Here is a 12,791-nt window from a genome sequence, read left to right on the forward strand (position 1 = left end):
TAAAAGCTGAGAGTATAAAAAATGCTTCGTGTTAAAAATTAAAATTTTGTTAGAAAATGTCATTGTACAAATGTTTGTTCACAATCAATGGTAATCATTCCAACGAGAAGGTTTTTATTTAATAAATCTCAAAAGGAGCTGAACGCTCCTCATGGGAGACTTTTCTTTGAATTTTATGCTGTAATACTTTCGAAATGTGGAATACTTAAAATTCGAATATTTCGAAATGCATGTGAAAATTGTGTAGCCTTGATCATAAAAATTGTCTAAAAACATGCAAAACCTTTAACATTGTTAAACCCCTAATATTTGTATATTTTTTAAAAGTGAATGAGAATTATTAAGAACAAAAAATATAACAATAATATGGTTAAACACAAGTGATGATATCAAAGTGTTTAATTAAAAAAAGAATAATAATAAAAACATCTAGAATTAATGAATGATTATTTTTTCCGATTCATTTGGGAAGGTAATCTTAATTTTAAAGAAGACTATAAAACTAAAATTAAATTATGGAATTAAAAATAAATGAAGAATTCTACAGCTTATTTTGGTGAACTTAAAAGAAGTGGTATATTTTCTATAAATAAAAATTTTCCACTAAAAATATAAATAATCATTTCTTACGTTAATTATTGAAATTAAAAAAATGGGTGGAGAAAAAAATATATAGTTGGTGATACCATTAATATTGCTCTCAATTACAAATATATACAAACAAATAATAAAAAAATCAATTAAAATATTTAAATGTCACATTTGTTGGAAACTTGTGTTGGACAAGTTGTTTTGTTTTGGTTAACAAGTTCGAAAGTAATGGAGAAATTAAAACGAAACAAAAAAGTTTTTTTTTTCGCTTTTTTAGAAACATTAATATTCATTGTTAAACTAAAAACAATTTTGTTATGCTAAATCTAAACTAAAAAATTATGTTTTTAACCTAAACTACTACACACTTAAACAAAAAAAAATTATGAAAATTTCTATGGCAAATTCTAATAAAGATAAATTGTTTCTACACAATTATTACAATACATATATTACACAATAAAACTCACCATAATAGTCCGTAGTATGAGCTAAAAGGAAGCAACAATAGACGAGAAGAAAAGAATATTTTTTATAAATTAATTAATCAAGACAATCTTTTTAAAGACTGTTATAATCTACAATTACTTAACAACATTTTACAAATAATACCTTATATGAAAAAGTCAAATGATTTTTTATAGAGTGTGGCCACTGGATTGGGTGGAAAGGTAATTGGTATAACGAAGGTATGTATGTATATAGCTATATACAAATCAAAAATAACTAGAATGATAAGAAAATTAGCACTTGAATCTCTTATTGAATCCCTAAAGGAGGGTATGGCACCGCGTTAATTAAAAATAGAACTACTAATTAAATCCGTTTATAGGATATTCTCTCTATTTATCCAATTTTAACAGAACTATTTACGTTCAGATTGTTATGGAAAATAGTAACCGTTTTCTTTTTTGGTTTTAAATGCCCCCTAATAGCACTCTATCGATAATTGTTCCATTTCCACACCACTACACATAATTGCTCATTTGACTTTTCTTTATATATCTACCTAAATAATTAAAGTGCTTGGAAAATCAAATTTGTATGGTTCATAGAGTTTGTTCTTTTTTCTCATCAATATATGTAGTTTTTGTTATAACAAGCATATTGTGATGATTACCATGAAAGAAAAACAAGATAAAAATATAATTATTTCTCATATGCAAAATCTTAATTCAAACAAATAAATGTGCAAACAAGTAAAAAACAAAGAAACAAAAGGCAATTAATTATAGCAAAAAAAAGAAAATACAAATATATTGTTTATAGAAGAGTTAGTAAAAATTACCAGTACCTTTGCGTGGTCTCCACCAATCCTCCATATATCCTGACAGAGGTGAGGAGTGGCAAGAAAGAACTGTATTTGTTATTTTATTTCACTACGATTTTCATATTGTTTTATATATAAATATTAGAATAATAACAAATGTTTGATGCAAAAAACAACGTTCACAAAAGTATGCATATCATAATAAAAGGATTGATTGTACATGCCAAATGTATGCAGAGTTGCTTTGTGGGAAAATAAAGTTGAAATTTACCAATTTTTTTTTTAAATAAAGGATGGATACAATTTGGAAAGTTTAAAGAAAATTTAGGACATTTTATAGGTAGATTAAAAAGATGTGTACGTATCTACTTATTACTAAATATGTATAATAATAGTGTTATAATTTTAGATAATGTTGGTATTGCCTTAAGGCTAAACTATATAAAATGTTGCTAACAGGATTTTTATTTTTCTTTCGTGAAATACAAATTCCTTTTTAACATATCCTATTATGGTTTCCTTGATAAAAAGAACACCCTAGAGCAGACTATATCATAACAATTAAAGGTATCTCAACCAATGGAAATGATACATGAAACGCTGCCGCTTACCGATACATTCAAAACTCAAGTTGTTTACAAAGGGTGACGTAGGGGATGAAAAATACCGGCATTGAAAAGCCCAGGACTGACTTAACTTAGTCCCTCTTTCATCTCAAGTGGGCACGTGGGTCAAGTGGGTAATTGCCTTTAACACCAATTCAAGGTGTGCTAAAATGTGTCTCGATATAAATTTGGGTTGGGCGTAGGGTACCTATCGCTCCAAAAAGCAACATATAAAAAACAGAGATAAATAAAAATAAAGTTGAAGACCTCCGCAAACGTTTTAAGAACCATGATCTGCAATCTGAACCCTGGAATGTATCAGATGTACTTGCAAAGTACAAGGCCGACATTAATGCCATACAGGAAATACGTTGGATTGGGAAAAGGTGTCACAACAACACCTAAAAGTGACGCACGGTATTACATATAGCCATGGCCCAAAGCATGAGATTGGTTGCTGATTTGTAGTTAGCCGGAGTTTAAAACATCTGATCTCCAGCTTCACCACGGTGAATGCAAGACTTGCTACATACAATTCGAATAAAAACTAAATTTGTCAACATCACCAGGGACAAACAGACCCATGATCTATTTTACGAGAGCTTAGAAGAAACATATAACCATTGTACTGCCCACAGCATTCAAATTATTCTACGAGATTTTAATGTCAATATTAGAAAGGAAAATATCTTTGGCCCACTAGACGGGAAATTCAATCTCCACAATGAAACATCTATCCAGACTCAAAAATTCTGCAACCTGGAATGGTTTCGTCCATAAAGAATTAGGAGACGGGTGAGATGTAAACAATACCAATTGATGATGTTGCATTGTCCGGATCTTAACTGGACCAAAACCACTCGTATTTGTCTTGCCACCAGGCTCATATTCCTCAGATGGAAGAGCTTCACTATGTCAGTTTTATGTGTTTATAAAACATGGTAGTTAGCAGTACCAGATTTAGGCATATCGACATTCATAAGGGCAGCTGGTTGTCACCAGATCAAAAAATCAGAAAACAATTTGATCTCGTTGCGAGGAGCAAACATAGGACCACCACCTTGTTGCAGCAAAGGTACGTACCCGATTAAACGTAGCAAAGAAGTACGAACAGACCAAACACGGATGTTGGACATCGATAAGCTGCAATCACAACAGATTAGTCACATCTTATTACACTCAATTGCTTAATAAAAGCACTTCTTGTTCCGATAAAATAGTAATAGTAAAATAGAGTATTGCCCATTCCATGCAAACAGCCGCAATATCCATACTTGGACATCCCACCAGCAATGAACTCATGGTATGAACAATCGAAGAGAAAAATGCGGCATATAGGGCTACTCTACAAACAACAGCAATGCGTAGCGCACGAGAGAGGTACCGGGGCAAAAAGGAGAGAGAAGAAACGGATTTTCCGCAGGAAAAGAAATGAAAATTCTATCGAAGAGTGAAACATCAAAGTGATGGCTTTGGTACAGCACACTGTAGAGGCGTGCTCGGTAATCTAGTTACATATAGTTTGCTCAGGATGTGGATAGAACATGGAAGAATGCGCACCCGAAGATTGGAACATGAATATCCTATGTCTCGTCCACAAGAAAGGACTGTGTGCTCTAACAATAGAGACATAAGTCTGCTGCTCATTTCTTATAAGATAGTGTCAGAGATATTGTGTGAAAGACTAAAGTCCATGATCAACTAATAACACTGTGTGCTCTAACAATAGAGACATAAGTCTGCTGCTCATTTCTTATAAGATAGTGTCAGGGATATTGTGTGAACGACTAAAGTCCATGATCAACTAATAACACTGTGGACACAAATTTTGGGGCAGAGATAATTCCTTTTGGAGATGAAAGCCCTTGCTGAGTATATTAAGAATCCCAAAGGAAAGATCCGCCGTGATTCGAACTTGAACTGATGAAGTTTTTGCTAGAGACCCCGTAAGGCATCAGGAATTAGCGTTATATCTTTGTTCAATGTTGTTTTAGCTTATTTTTGAGATGACATGTCTTCATTCAAATCGAATGAGAATTATTTTCGTAGAGCACTTCGACCTTCTAACTCGCTTCCTTCAATGTCCTTTTCGTCCTTTATTTTAAGAGCCGCTATAAAAGTACCACAAGATGGCGTTTTTCAGCTTCGAAATGTTCTGCAAAAAGTTCGCTCAAAAATTTTAGGTATGGCTCTCATTGACTAATAATCGAAAAGTTTAGTACCAAAAAAGATTTCAGACTGTGACCTATTCAAGATTCTGCTGCAAAAGATTGTGCAGATTCAGTTTTTTAAAGAAATTTAACAATATATACGACGACATTGACATCATGGGTCAATCAGTAACAAAAGTAACGGATATCTTTAAAAAAGCCAAAGGGAAGTCAATGCTTCGGCGAAAAACAGGATATTCCAAATTGGAAAAATAAATCAACAAATAGAGAGGAATGAAAATCATCCATTAGTTTGGTTTACAGAACAAATGTAATCTTAAATTTCCTAGCTCTTTTCGTATATGTTGATCCAAAAATTTAACTTAAACATTTTTGGAAATTGTAATAGAATCACGAGCTGTACCATCTATACACCGACATCGACAACGTATAGAGTTGCAACGATTACACTATCAAAATAGCCAATTAAATAGAATAATTACAAATTAAATAGTTACTCATCCTCAACCTACGAATCTTAATCTGCAATTCTACATTACCTTGTTAGCAACATAAATACAAATACGCATATTCAAAGACTAAAAGTCGTCCGCTGATTAAACATCAAATCGGTTTCCTTTCTCTTATTTTAAGGATTTTTTGTTTAATATTTATACATTTTAAGTTCAAATTATATACTTTATTACATACATATATGTATACCTTCTCAACCTCGTATTTTAGAAAATAAAATATTTAGGAGAGATAAAAAATTAGTCATTTTTTGATACATCGGTTGATGGAGAAAAGTTTAAATGCAATTATTAGAAAATTGAGTATGCATTTACCCAAACATCAATGCATCAACAAAAATATGCTTTTTATCTCTCCTGAAAATTTTTATTTTTTAAGATACGAGGTTGAGAAGGTAAGGCACAGATATGCATCACAAATACAACTCGATTATTGAACAGAAACAACAATTACAAATATTTTGTTGAAATTTCTACATTGAAAATAACTAAACAATCGAACAATAACTAAACATTCTACATGCTCCATTACTTCTTCTAGAATGAGATTTTTTTCAATTTAGCAAAAAATGTTGTTTCAAATGTTTAAAAATATATTGTATTTATTATGAGGTTATAACTTCCTTCAAGTATAAAAAATGTATCCGATTCGGTGTTGTAATGAAAAATGAATTGTTGTACTAATCGCATTCAAAATGTAATCATAAAAAAACTATTGAAAGTGTTACCTTGAAGTCAAAAATCGGGGAAATTTAACTATTTATGTTCCTCACAATTAAATTTTCATAAGACTAGGTAGTGCAACATAAAAAATGCCAAACTATTTGCACTAGCAAAAAAATCAAGTAGTCTCTTTTGTTAAATTGGTATTAATTAGTATTATTATTTAGACTTAGTGAAATAATAATATGGAATATCTAAATTCTTTATACACATTTCAATTATTGTTTTAAGTCGATAAGTCGAATTTCTGTTACATAGATGTATTGGGTATGCTTCTAATGATTATGAGATTGTTTTGTAATTTTGTGAAAACTGAATAGGTAAAAACAATTCATAAATACAAACTATTGGCTTTATAGGGTGAACGAGAAATTGTAAATAATTCATTCTATTGCTTAATTTTAAATTGAGAGAAATTGAAATGTAAATACATATTTTTTGCAAGGCATTCGCTTAATATAGGAAATAAAATATAATTTAAAGATTAACTTAACGCCAACGGGATTAATAATAGAAAACAATTAACAGTGTGGATATATAAGTTTCTATATAGAGAAAGAGAGAAAATAAAATAGTGATACGTACCATCACGATCATGGCCTCCTGTACTTTGTGTTTGTGTCTGCTTAGAATAGGTAAGTGTTTCTTTTGGTGGAATGTTTGTAGCCTGGACACTGTAAACGCTCAAGTTGAGGGGTTTTTTGCCAGCACTAAAAAAGAAAACAAAATATGTTCAATTTTATATGTAAAAAAAAATATTCAAAGTGGAACTATACCTGGGGCCATTCATATTTGTTTGCAAACTGGCATCTGGTGTTTGAGTATTAGAATTATCAGAATTTAATGAATTCACTGATGATAAAGAAGTTAGCACTTCAGAAACTGGTGCAACACCCAATGATGACAACATCTCATCTAAGTCCCTGAAAATAAGAGCAAGGTGTGTTAATCAAAATTTTGCGTGTCTATATAGAAATTCAGAAAGACTTTTCTTACTTGCGTTGATCTTTATCATTATTATTTCGTACAGCAAGTTCTTCCATATCTTTCATTTCTTTTTCACGACGACGTCTGTCCTTCTCTTCACGCAAAGCCGCCAATCGGGCCTTTTTACGTTCAAGTTCCGCTTTGCGATCCATATTATGAAATTATTTGTGACACTTGATAGTGAAAAATGGTTGCGTTTTTTTCGTCCAAAAAGAACTAATCTGAAAAAAAATATTAATTAATAAATTGTAGAAGAATATTTCATATTTTTTGTGTTCCCAAACTCAAAAACTTGTAGAACTTTTGAAATTTATAAAGGCTTTACCTAATTAATTGCGTGTTGAGTGTGCGTTCGAAAAAACAAAAACAAAATACATGTATTTCAAATTGAAAACAAAAACAACTACAAGTACGCAACACGCAATTAATTAGGTAAAGCCATAATGGAAAAATTGTAAAAATGTCAAAAATTGTAGATTCTTCCAGGTTCTGGAATAGACCAATTCTCTCCAAAATTTTTAAACGTGAAGCAATCAGAATTTATTAGAAAATTTAACGCCGAGTTCATAAATTCAATATTGCAATGCAACAAATGTTGTATTCCTGGCAAAGAAGGCGAATCCAATATTTACTCCCCTCTTGCTGACAAACGTTTTCTTCCGATGAATTCACAAATATGGAAGAATACAAATAAATATGTTTGGTGCCGATGTCCGTTCTTAACACAAGGTCTTTCGACCTTAGGGCTTTATACTACATTTTATGTTAAAATAACAAATTTTATGACTTAAATATAGTTGCTTAAAAATATTAAGGACGGGATGCTAAACTTCTCAAAAGCATACAAAATGCTGTGCATAATTAAAAGTAAAAACACTTAATATTTTTCAAAATAATCTCCAAGGTCCCAAAACCAATTGGAAGTATCGTGCGAAGTGATGCATAAGAAAGAACTCGGCTCTTGAAATTCTCAGACTATTACAGAACTGAAGGAGGAAAGTAATTTTGTCGACAGGTTATTAAGCAACTATAAAATTACATAGACAGTTTTTTTAGTCCTACAAACCTCATTTTCGAAATCGACAAGGGTGTTCATTAGGATGACCCAAAAAAAAAAAAAAAGAAAAGTGTTTTTTTAGGCTAACCCTTTAAATTTTTCGATTTCATCCAAAAACCTTAAATAGCGGTTGCGGATTTGTAGTTGGTCGGCGGTTAAGACATTTGGTCTCCAGCTTAAAGAATGAAAGACTTATCTTTCAACATTTTTTGACTTGTGCTCTGCGCATGAAACAAAACATAAACAAAAAGAAAATTGGGCAACACATAAAATGAAATTAAATTGTTCTCGATCTGATAAATGGAAAACATTCATCGGACTTGCTGGATTCACGATCATTCAAGGAGCAAACATAGACTAGGACCACCCCTTGTTACAACAATGATACGTACCCTATTAAACGTAGCAAATAAAGTACAAACAGATACAACACGGAAGTTGGACATCGGTAATCTGCAATGACTGGCACAATTGCTTAATGAAAGCACCCCTCGTTCCTATAACATATCTACACATAGGCAAAGTATTGCCCACTCCATGTAAGAAGCCGCAAAATCAATACATGGATACCAGAGAACTCCACCAAGAAACCCATGGTATGATCAGGAGTGTCGTGCTGCTACCACAGATACAATTGCGGCAACGCGTAACGCACGAGAGAGGCATCGAGAGAAAATGGGAGAGGAGAAATCTTTTCAGCAGGTAAAAGAGAGAAATGAAAAAGCGGCAGTGTGAAAATATCGAAATGTGCAGGAGCCAGAATGAAGTCCGAAAATTCTATCAAAAGGTGATACATCAAAGAAATTGCTTTGGTACAGACACATCCTCCTGTAGAGACGAGCAATGTTATAGATACAGATAGTGTGCTCATGATACGGAAAGAACTTTTATACAAATTGTTGGTATCGAATACCAGCGAATACACCGATGGTTTACCACCCGAAGTTTTCAAAACCGAAGGCGACACGTTGATAAGGTGTATGCATCAGCTAGTTATCCCCGTCCACAAGGAAGGAGATAAGACTGTGTGCTCCAACTATAGGGATATGTATGTTCCCTATGGCTTATAAGATCGTGTCGGGGATATTATTTGAACAACGAAATAATTGGGCCATACCAACGCGACTTTAGACTTAATCCACAATCGACCAGATGTTTACCTTGCGGCAAATTCTGGAAAAGACCAAGATATACAGATCGACACATATCATAATTTTGTTCATTATAAAGTAGCATTCGACAGCCGCATACGCTAAAAGTATTCCAAGCCATGTCTGAATTTGGTATTCCTGCAAAGCTCATTCGGCTTTGTAAGACTACATAAACTACTTCTCTGAACAGTTTAGTACCAAAAGAATTTTTAGGAGACAGCATTACCAGGAAAAGGTCATACGAAATGGGACAAAATACACCAATAATCTGTAAAAAAGTCGATATCTAAAAAAGTAACTAATACCTTTAAGAACGTTGAAGGAGAATCTGCTAAAGTGGATCTGACGGTGCTGATCACAATAGTTGATAGTGTCGTCGCGCTATCGTCTATAAATGTCGGGCCAACCTTGGAAATTGGTTCCTATAATTTTGAGGTAGTTAAAGACTACCTTGGCACCGCCCTAAACAGAACAAAAAACATCAGTTGTGAAATAAGAAGAATTGTATTTTCCAACATATTCTACTTGGGCATAAGTAAGCAGTTTAAAAACAGAGCCACTTCTCGTCATACAAAAATAACACTTTACAAAACGCTGATACTACCCGTGCTAATGCATGGTTCCGAAGAATGCGCAAGCAGATAAGTCATTGCTCGGTGTGTTTCAGATGTTGACGGTGAATATCGACGTCGTATGAAACACGAGCTGTATCGGATATACAACGACATCAGTTTACTTAAACGTATCGAATAAGAATTAGCGATGATGAACCCGCCGAAAAGGTGTCTAAATACGGGCGGTACACGCAGAACTGGAAGGCAAAGGCTTCGATGGAGTAAACAAGTGGAAGACGAAATCCGAAAACACGATATCCCGAATTGGCAAAATAAAGCAACAAATAGAGGGGAATCGAGATCTTTTCTTAGTTCGGCTTATGTAGTTGGCCAGCTAAGTAATTAATATGAGCCGCCACAACCATTTGCTGTAAACATTTCAAAAATATTCTAGACAAGACATGTCCATAAACTGCACATTTGTGAACAATTTTGACATTTCGCGAGAAAGGAAAATGTTTAACTTTTGTGAAGGAGGTATCCGAAGACGATTTCCAATATAGACCTTCTTGGAACATGATGTACGTTTGGAAGAAATTTTACGCTGTGCAAACTTTCGGCCAAATTGGATACGCAATTCGTATGTTTTCGTGTTCATCAGTCATGTGTGTTGGTGCCGGCAGGGCTATTTCGAGCTTTTGCGACTTTATCTCAGGAAGTATGAGCTTGCCCCCGAAAAATTGTACCGTTGTAAAGCGACCGCGAGCACAACCTACTGTAAAATATTTCATGGCGATCATTTTGAATTTTTGTGTTGGAAGTACCAGATGTAGAGGAGAGGTACCCGAAGCAGTGCACCATGGCCAATCTTCGAACTTGATCCAAGTATGGACAAAATGTTACGAAAACCAATTTTGGACCAAATCGGTTGATCAGTTCGAATGTTATCATGCGCTCCAGACAGCCATACGGACGCACATGGCTAAATCGACTCTTACATTATCAACATTATCATTGTATCAGAGTGTACATAAGTAAATTAGACCGACCCAAAAAAAAAAAATTCTTGGATACACCATCCATCTGGCCAAAAAAAGAATGAATTAAATCATATTATATAGATTTATGTTCACACTACTCAAGTCCAATCGATGACAAATTTTTTACCAGTATATTGTTGTGGTTAAAAAACTAATTCTTCAAAGAATTGTTAAAATCGATTTTGATAAAGCCTATTTCACGTATTTTGGGTCCTATATCGAAATCTGATCAGATTTTCACAATTTTTTGTTAGATTCGTTTTTTAACCACTACAATGAACTGTGTCACTCATTCAGCTCCTTAGCCTTTAACATACGATATAATGGGAAATGTGTAGAAAATGTTTTCGACATTTGGTCTTGGCTTTGAACATTTGATTGCACTTAAGGCTATTTATGTATGACAACATTCGTTTAATACCAACAATTATGCGTGGGGGTTTTAAGTTTATTATATATTCTTTGTTACTGTTCAATATCCTTTACATTACACATAGGGAAGGGAAACTATGAGTTCATTTATTCAATTGAATACACTTTGCCCAAATATCTTATTTTCTAACAAAATGTTAAGTGTACATGTTTCTACCACTTCTACTACTTTCACATGCCATAAATTTCTACCGGCTTAACTTTTCACATATTCTAAGGAGCCACGAAGACCTTCTAATAGAAAATAAAAGAAAAAAGAGATACAAAGGCCAATCTGCAACTGCCAAGATATAGTATAAACTTGAGATAAGTAATGTATTTTAGATTTGAAAAAGTTCTCCTTTTCCCCGCAACATTATATATTCACGCCCGATACTTCCGTTTCACAGAAATATGCAAAAAATCAATTTGTTTTATTGTAAAAAGGTGTATCTTACGAGTCATCAAATAAGGCTTTGATGATGTCACCACAACTTAATAGTCTTTGTTACCAATTTTTCGTGGTATGATGTAGCAGATAGTAGTTTTCTGGACGCATCTGCAAGAGCAATCTTTGAATATTTATTTTTACAAGACGGTAATAAAAATCAATATCAATCAGCTTCACTTCTTTGTCGTAATCATAAAACCCACAACTGCAACTAGAAAAAATAACTCTTCGACTATTGGACGATGGACAAGTAGACCAGACAACAAGAGGGGTGGGGATGTTAGTCAAATACATTTTCAATTTCATTTCCACACAGTAACTTTTCTTGATGTCTTTTCATTTAAAAATTTGCAATTCTTTTTTAATATTCCAATTAGATTCCGTTCACAATACCTATTTGTTAATATTTTATACGAATTTATTCACTTTTTTCTCCTCCAATTAAGTACTTTTTCTAAAACAACATATTTTTCTTCCCGTACACACAGTATACAATTCAATTCAGACCTTTTTTGCGAGTTTCTCACAGTTCTCTTTGTAAAATTAATCATTCGTTGTCGTTGTCTCTTTTGCGTGTTTGTTTCTGTTTCATTCTATCATAACAGTGTTGCCAAGTCTTTGGGAGGCGATGTGAAAAATGTCAAAATCAGAAATCTGAAAGATTTATCGTTCAACTGAAGACGACAAAAATACATAATATAAAACTGCATTTACACTGGCGCTATTATCGTCAAGACGCATTTAGACTATACCCTATATCTTTCATGGTGATGATGCATTATCTGAATTTGCTTAGTACCGGTCCACACTCGAGAGATTTTAATGAAATAATTTAATGAAACTAGGCGTTCTTAGATCGAGTTCCATACTAAAGTAAATTTATGAAATTGCTGTAGTAGGGTAGTCGATCGAAGAACGCCTAATTTCATTAAATTATTTCAGTGAAATCGCTTTAACAAACTTGGCATCACTTACACTTTTTTCATGTGGTTGTTGTTATCAACGCGCAACGCGTCACACAATGGACCGTATGTATTTGGGAGCGGGACTTACAATTCTTCATAAGACCCGGTCCACAATTCACTCTAGAATTTCATTATAAAATTTCATGAGATTAGGCGTTCTTAGATCGAATTTCCCACTACAGCAATTTCATGGTTTTACTTTTTTGTCCGATACTGTACGTACATATATGTATATACTAAAAACTTATATATACTGGTCAATCTTTTACTGAAAACATAAAAACTAACCGTTAAATACCAATT

At 33.2% G+C, this 12,791-nt stretch overlaps 1 protein-coding gene across 50 annotated transcripts in view; it reads right to left on the reverse strand.

The window, feature by feature from the left end:
• Positions 1-12,113, reverse strand: part of sw (cytoplasmic dynein 1 intermediate chain short wing) — a 29,485-nt gene extending 17,372 nt beyond the window's left edge. For 3 of the 50 annotated variants that reach the window (XM_073972968.1, XM_073972953.1, XM_073972940.1), the window contains exons 1-6: positions 11,917-12,055; positions 6,869-7,080; positions 6,649-6,795; positions 6,458-6,582; positions 1,886-1,948; positions 1,062-1,082 (exon numbers count right to left, since the gene is read on the reverse strand). In XM_073972968.1, the coding sequence (XP_073829069.1) occupies positions 1,062-1,082; positions 1,886-1,948; positions 6,458-6,582; positions 6,649-6,795; positions 6,869-7,011 (499 nt within the window). In that variant the 5' untranslated portion in view covers positions 7,012-7,080; positions 11,917-12,055. Of the gene's footprint in view, positions 1-1,061; positions 1,083-1,885; positions 1,949-6,457; positions 6,583-6,648; positions 6,796-6,868; positions 7,081-11,530 lie in introns of all 50 variants that reach the window. The other 47 variants (XM_073972970.1, XM_073972963.1, XM_073972955.1 and 44 more) reach the window with 36 other exon arrangements.
• Between the last annotated feature and the right edge of the window lie 678 nt (positions 12,114-12,791).

This window comes from Musca autumnalis, unplaced genomic scaffold, assembly GCF_047663935.1.
Source record: "Musca autumnalis isolate F117 unplaced genomic scaffold, ASM4766393v1 scaffold_3, whole genome shotgun sequence".
Classification (NCBI taxonomy): Eukaryota; Metazoa; Arthropoda; class Insecta; order Diptera; family Muscidae; genus Musca; species Musca autumnalis.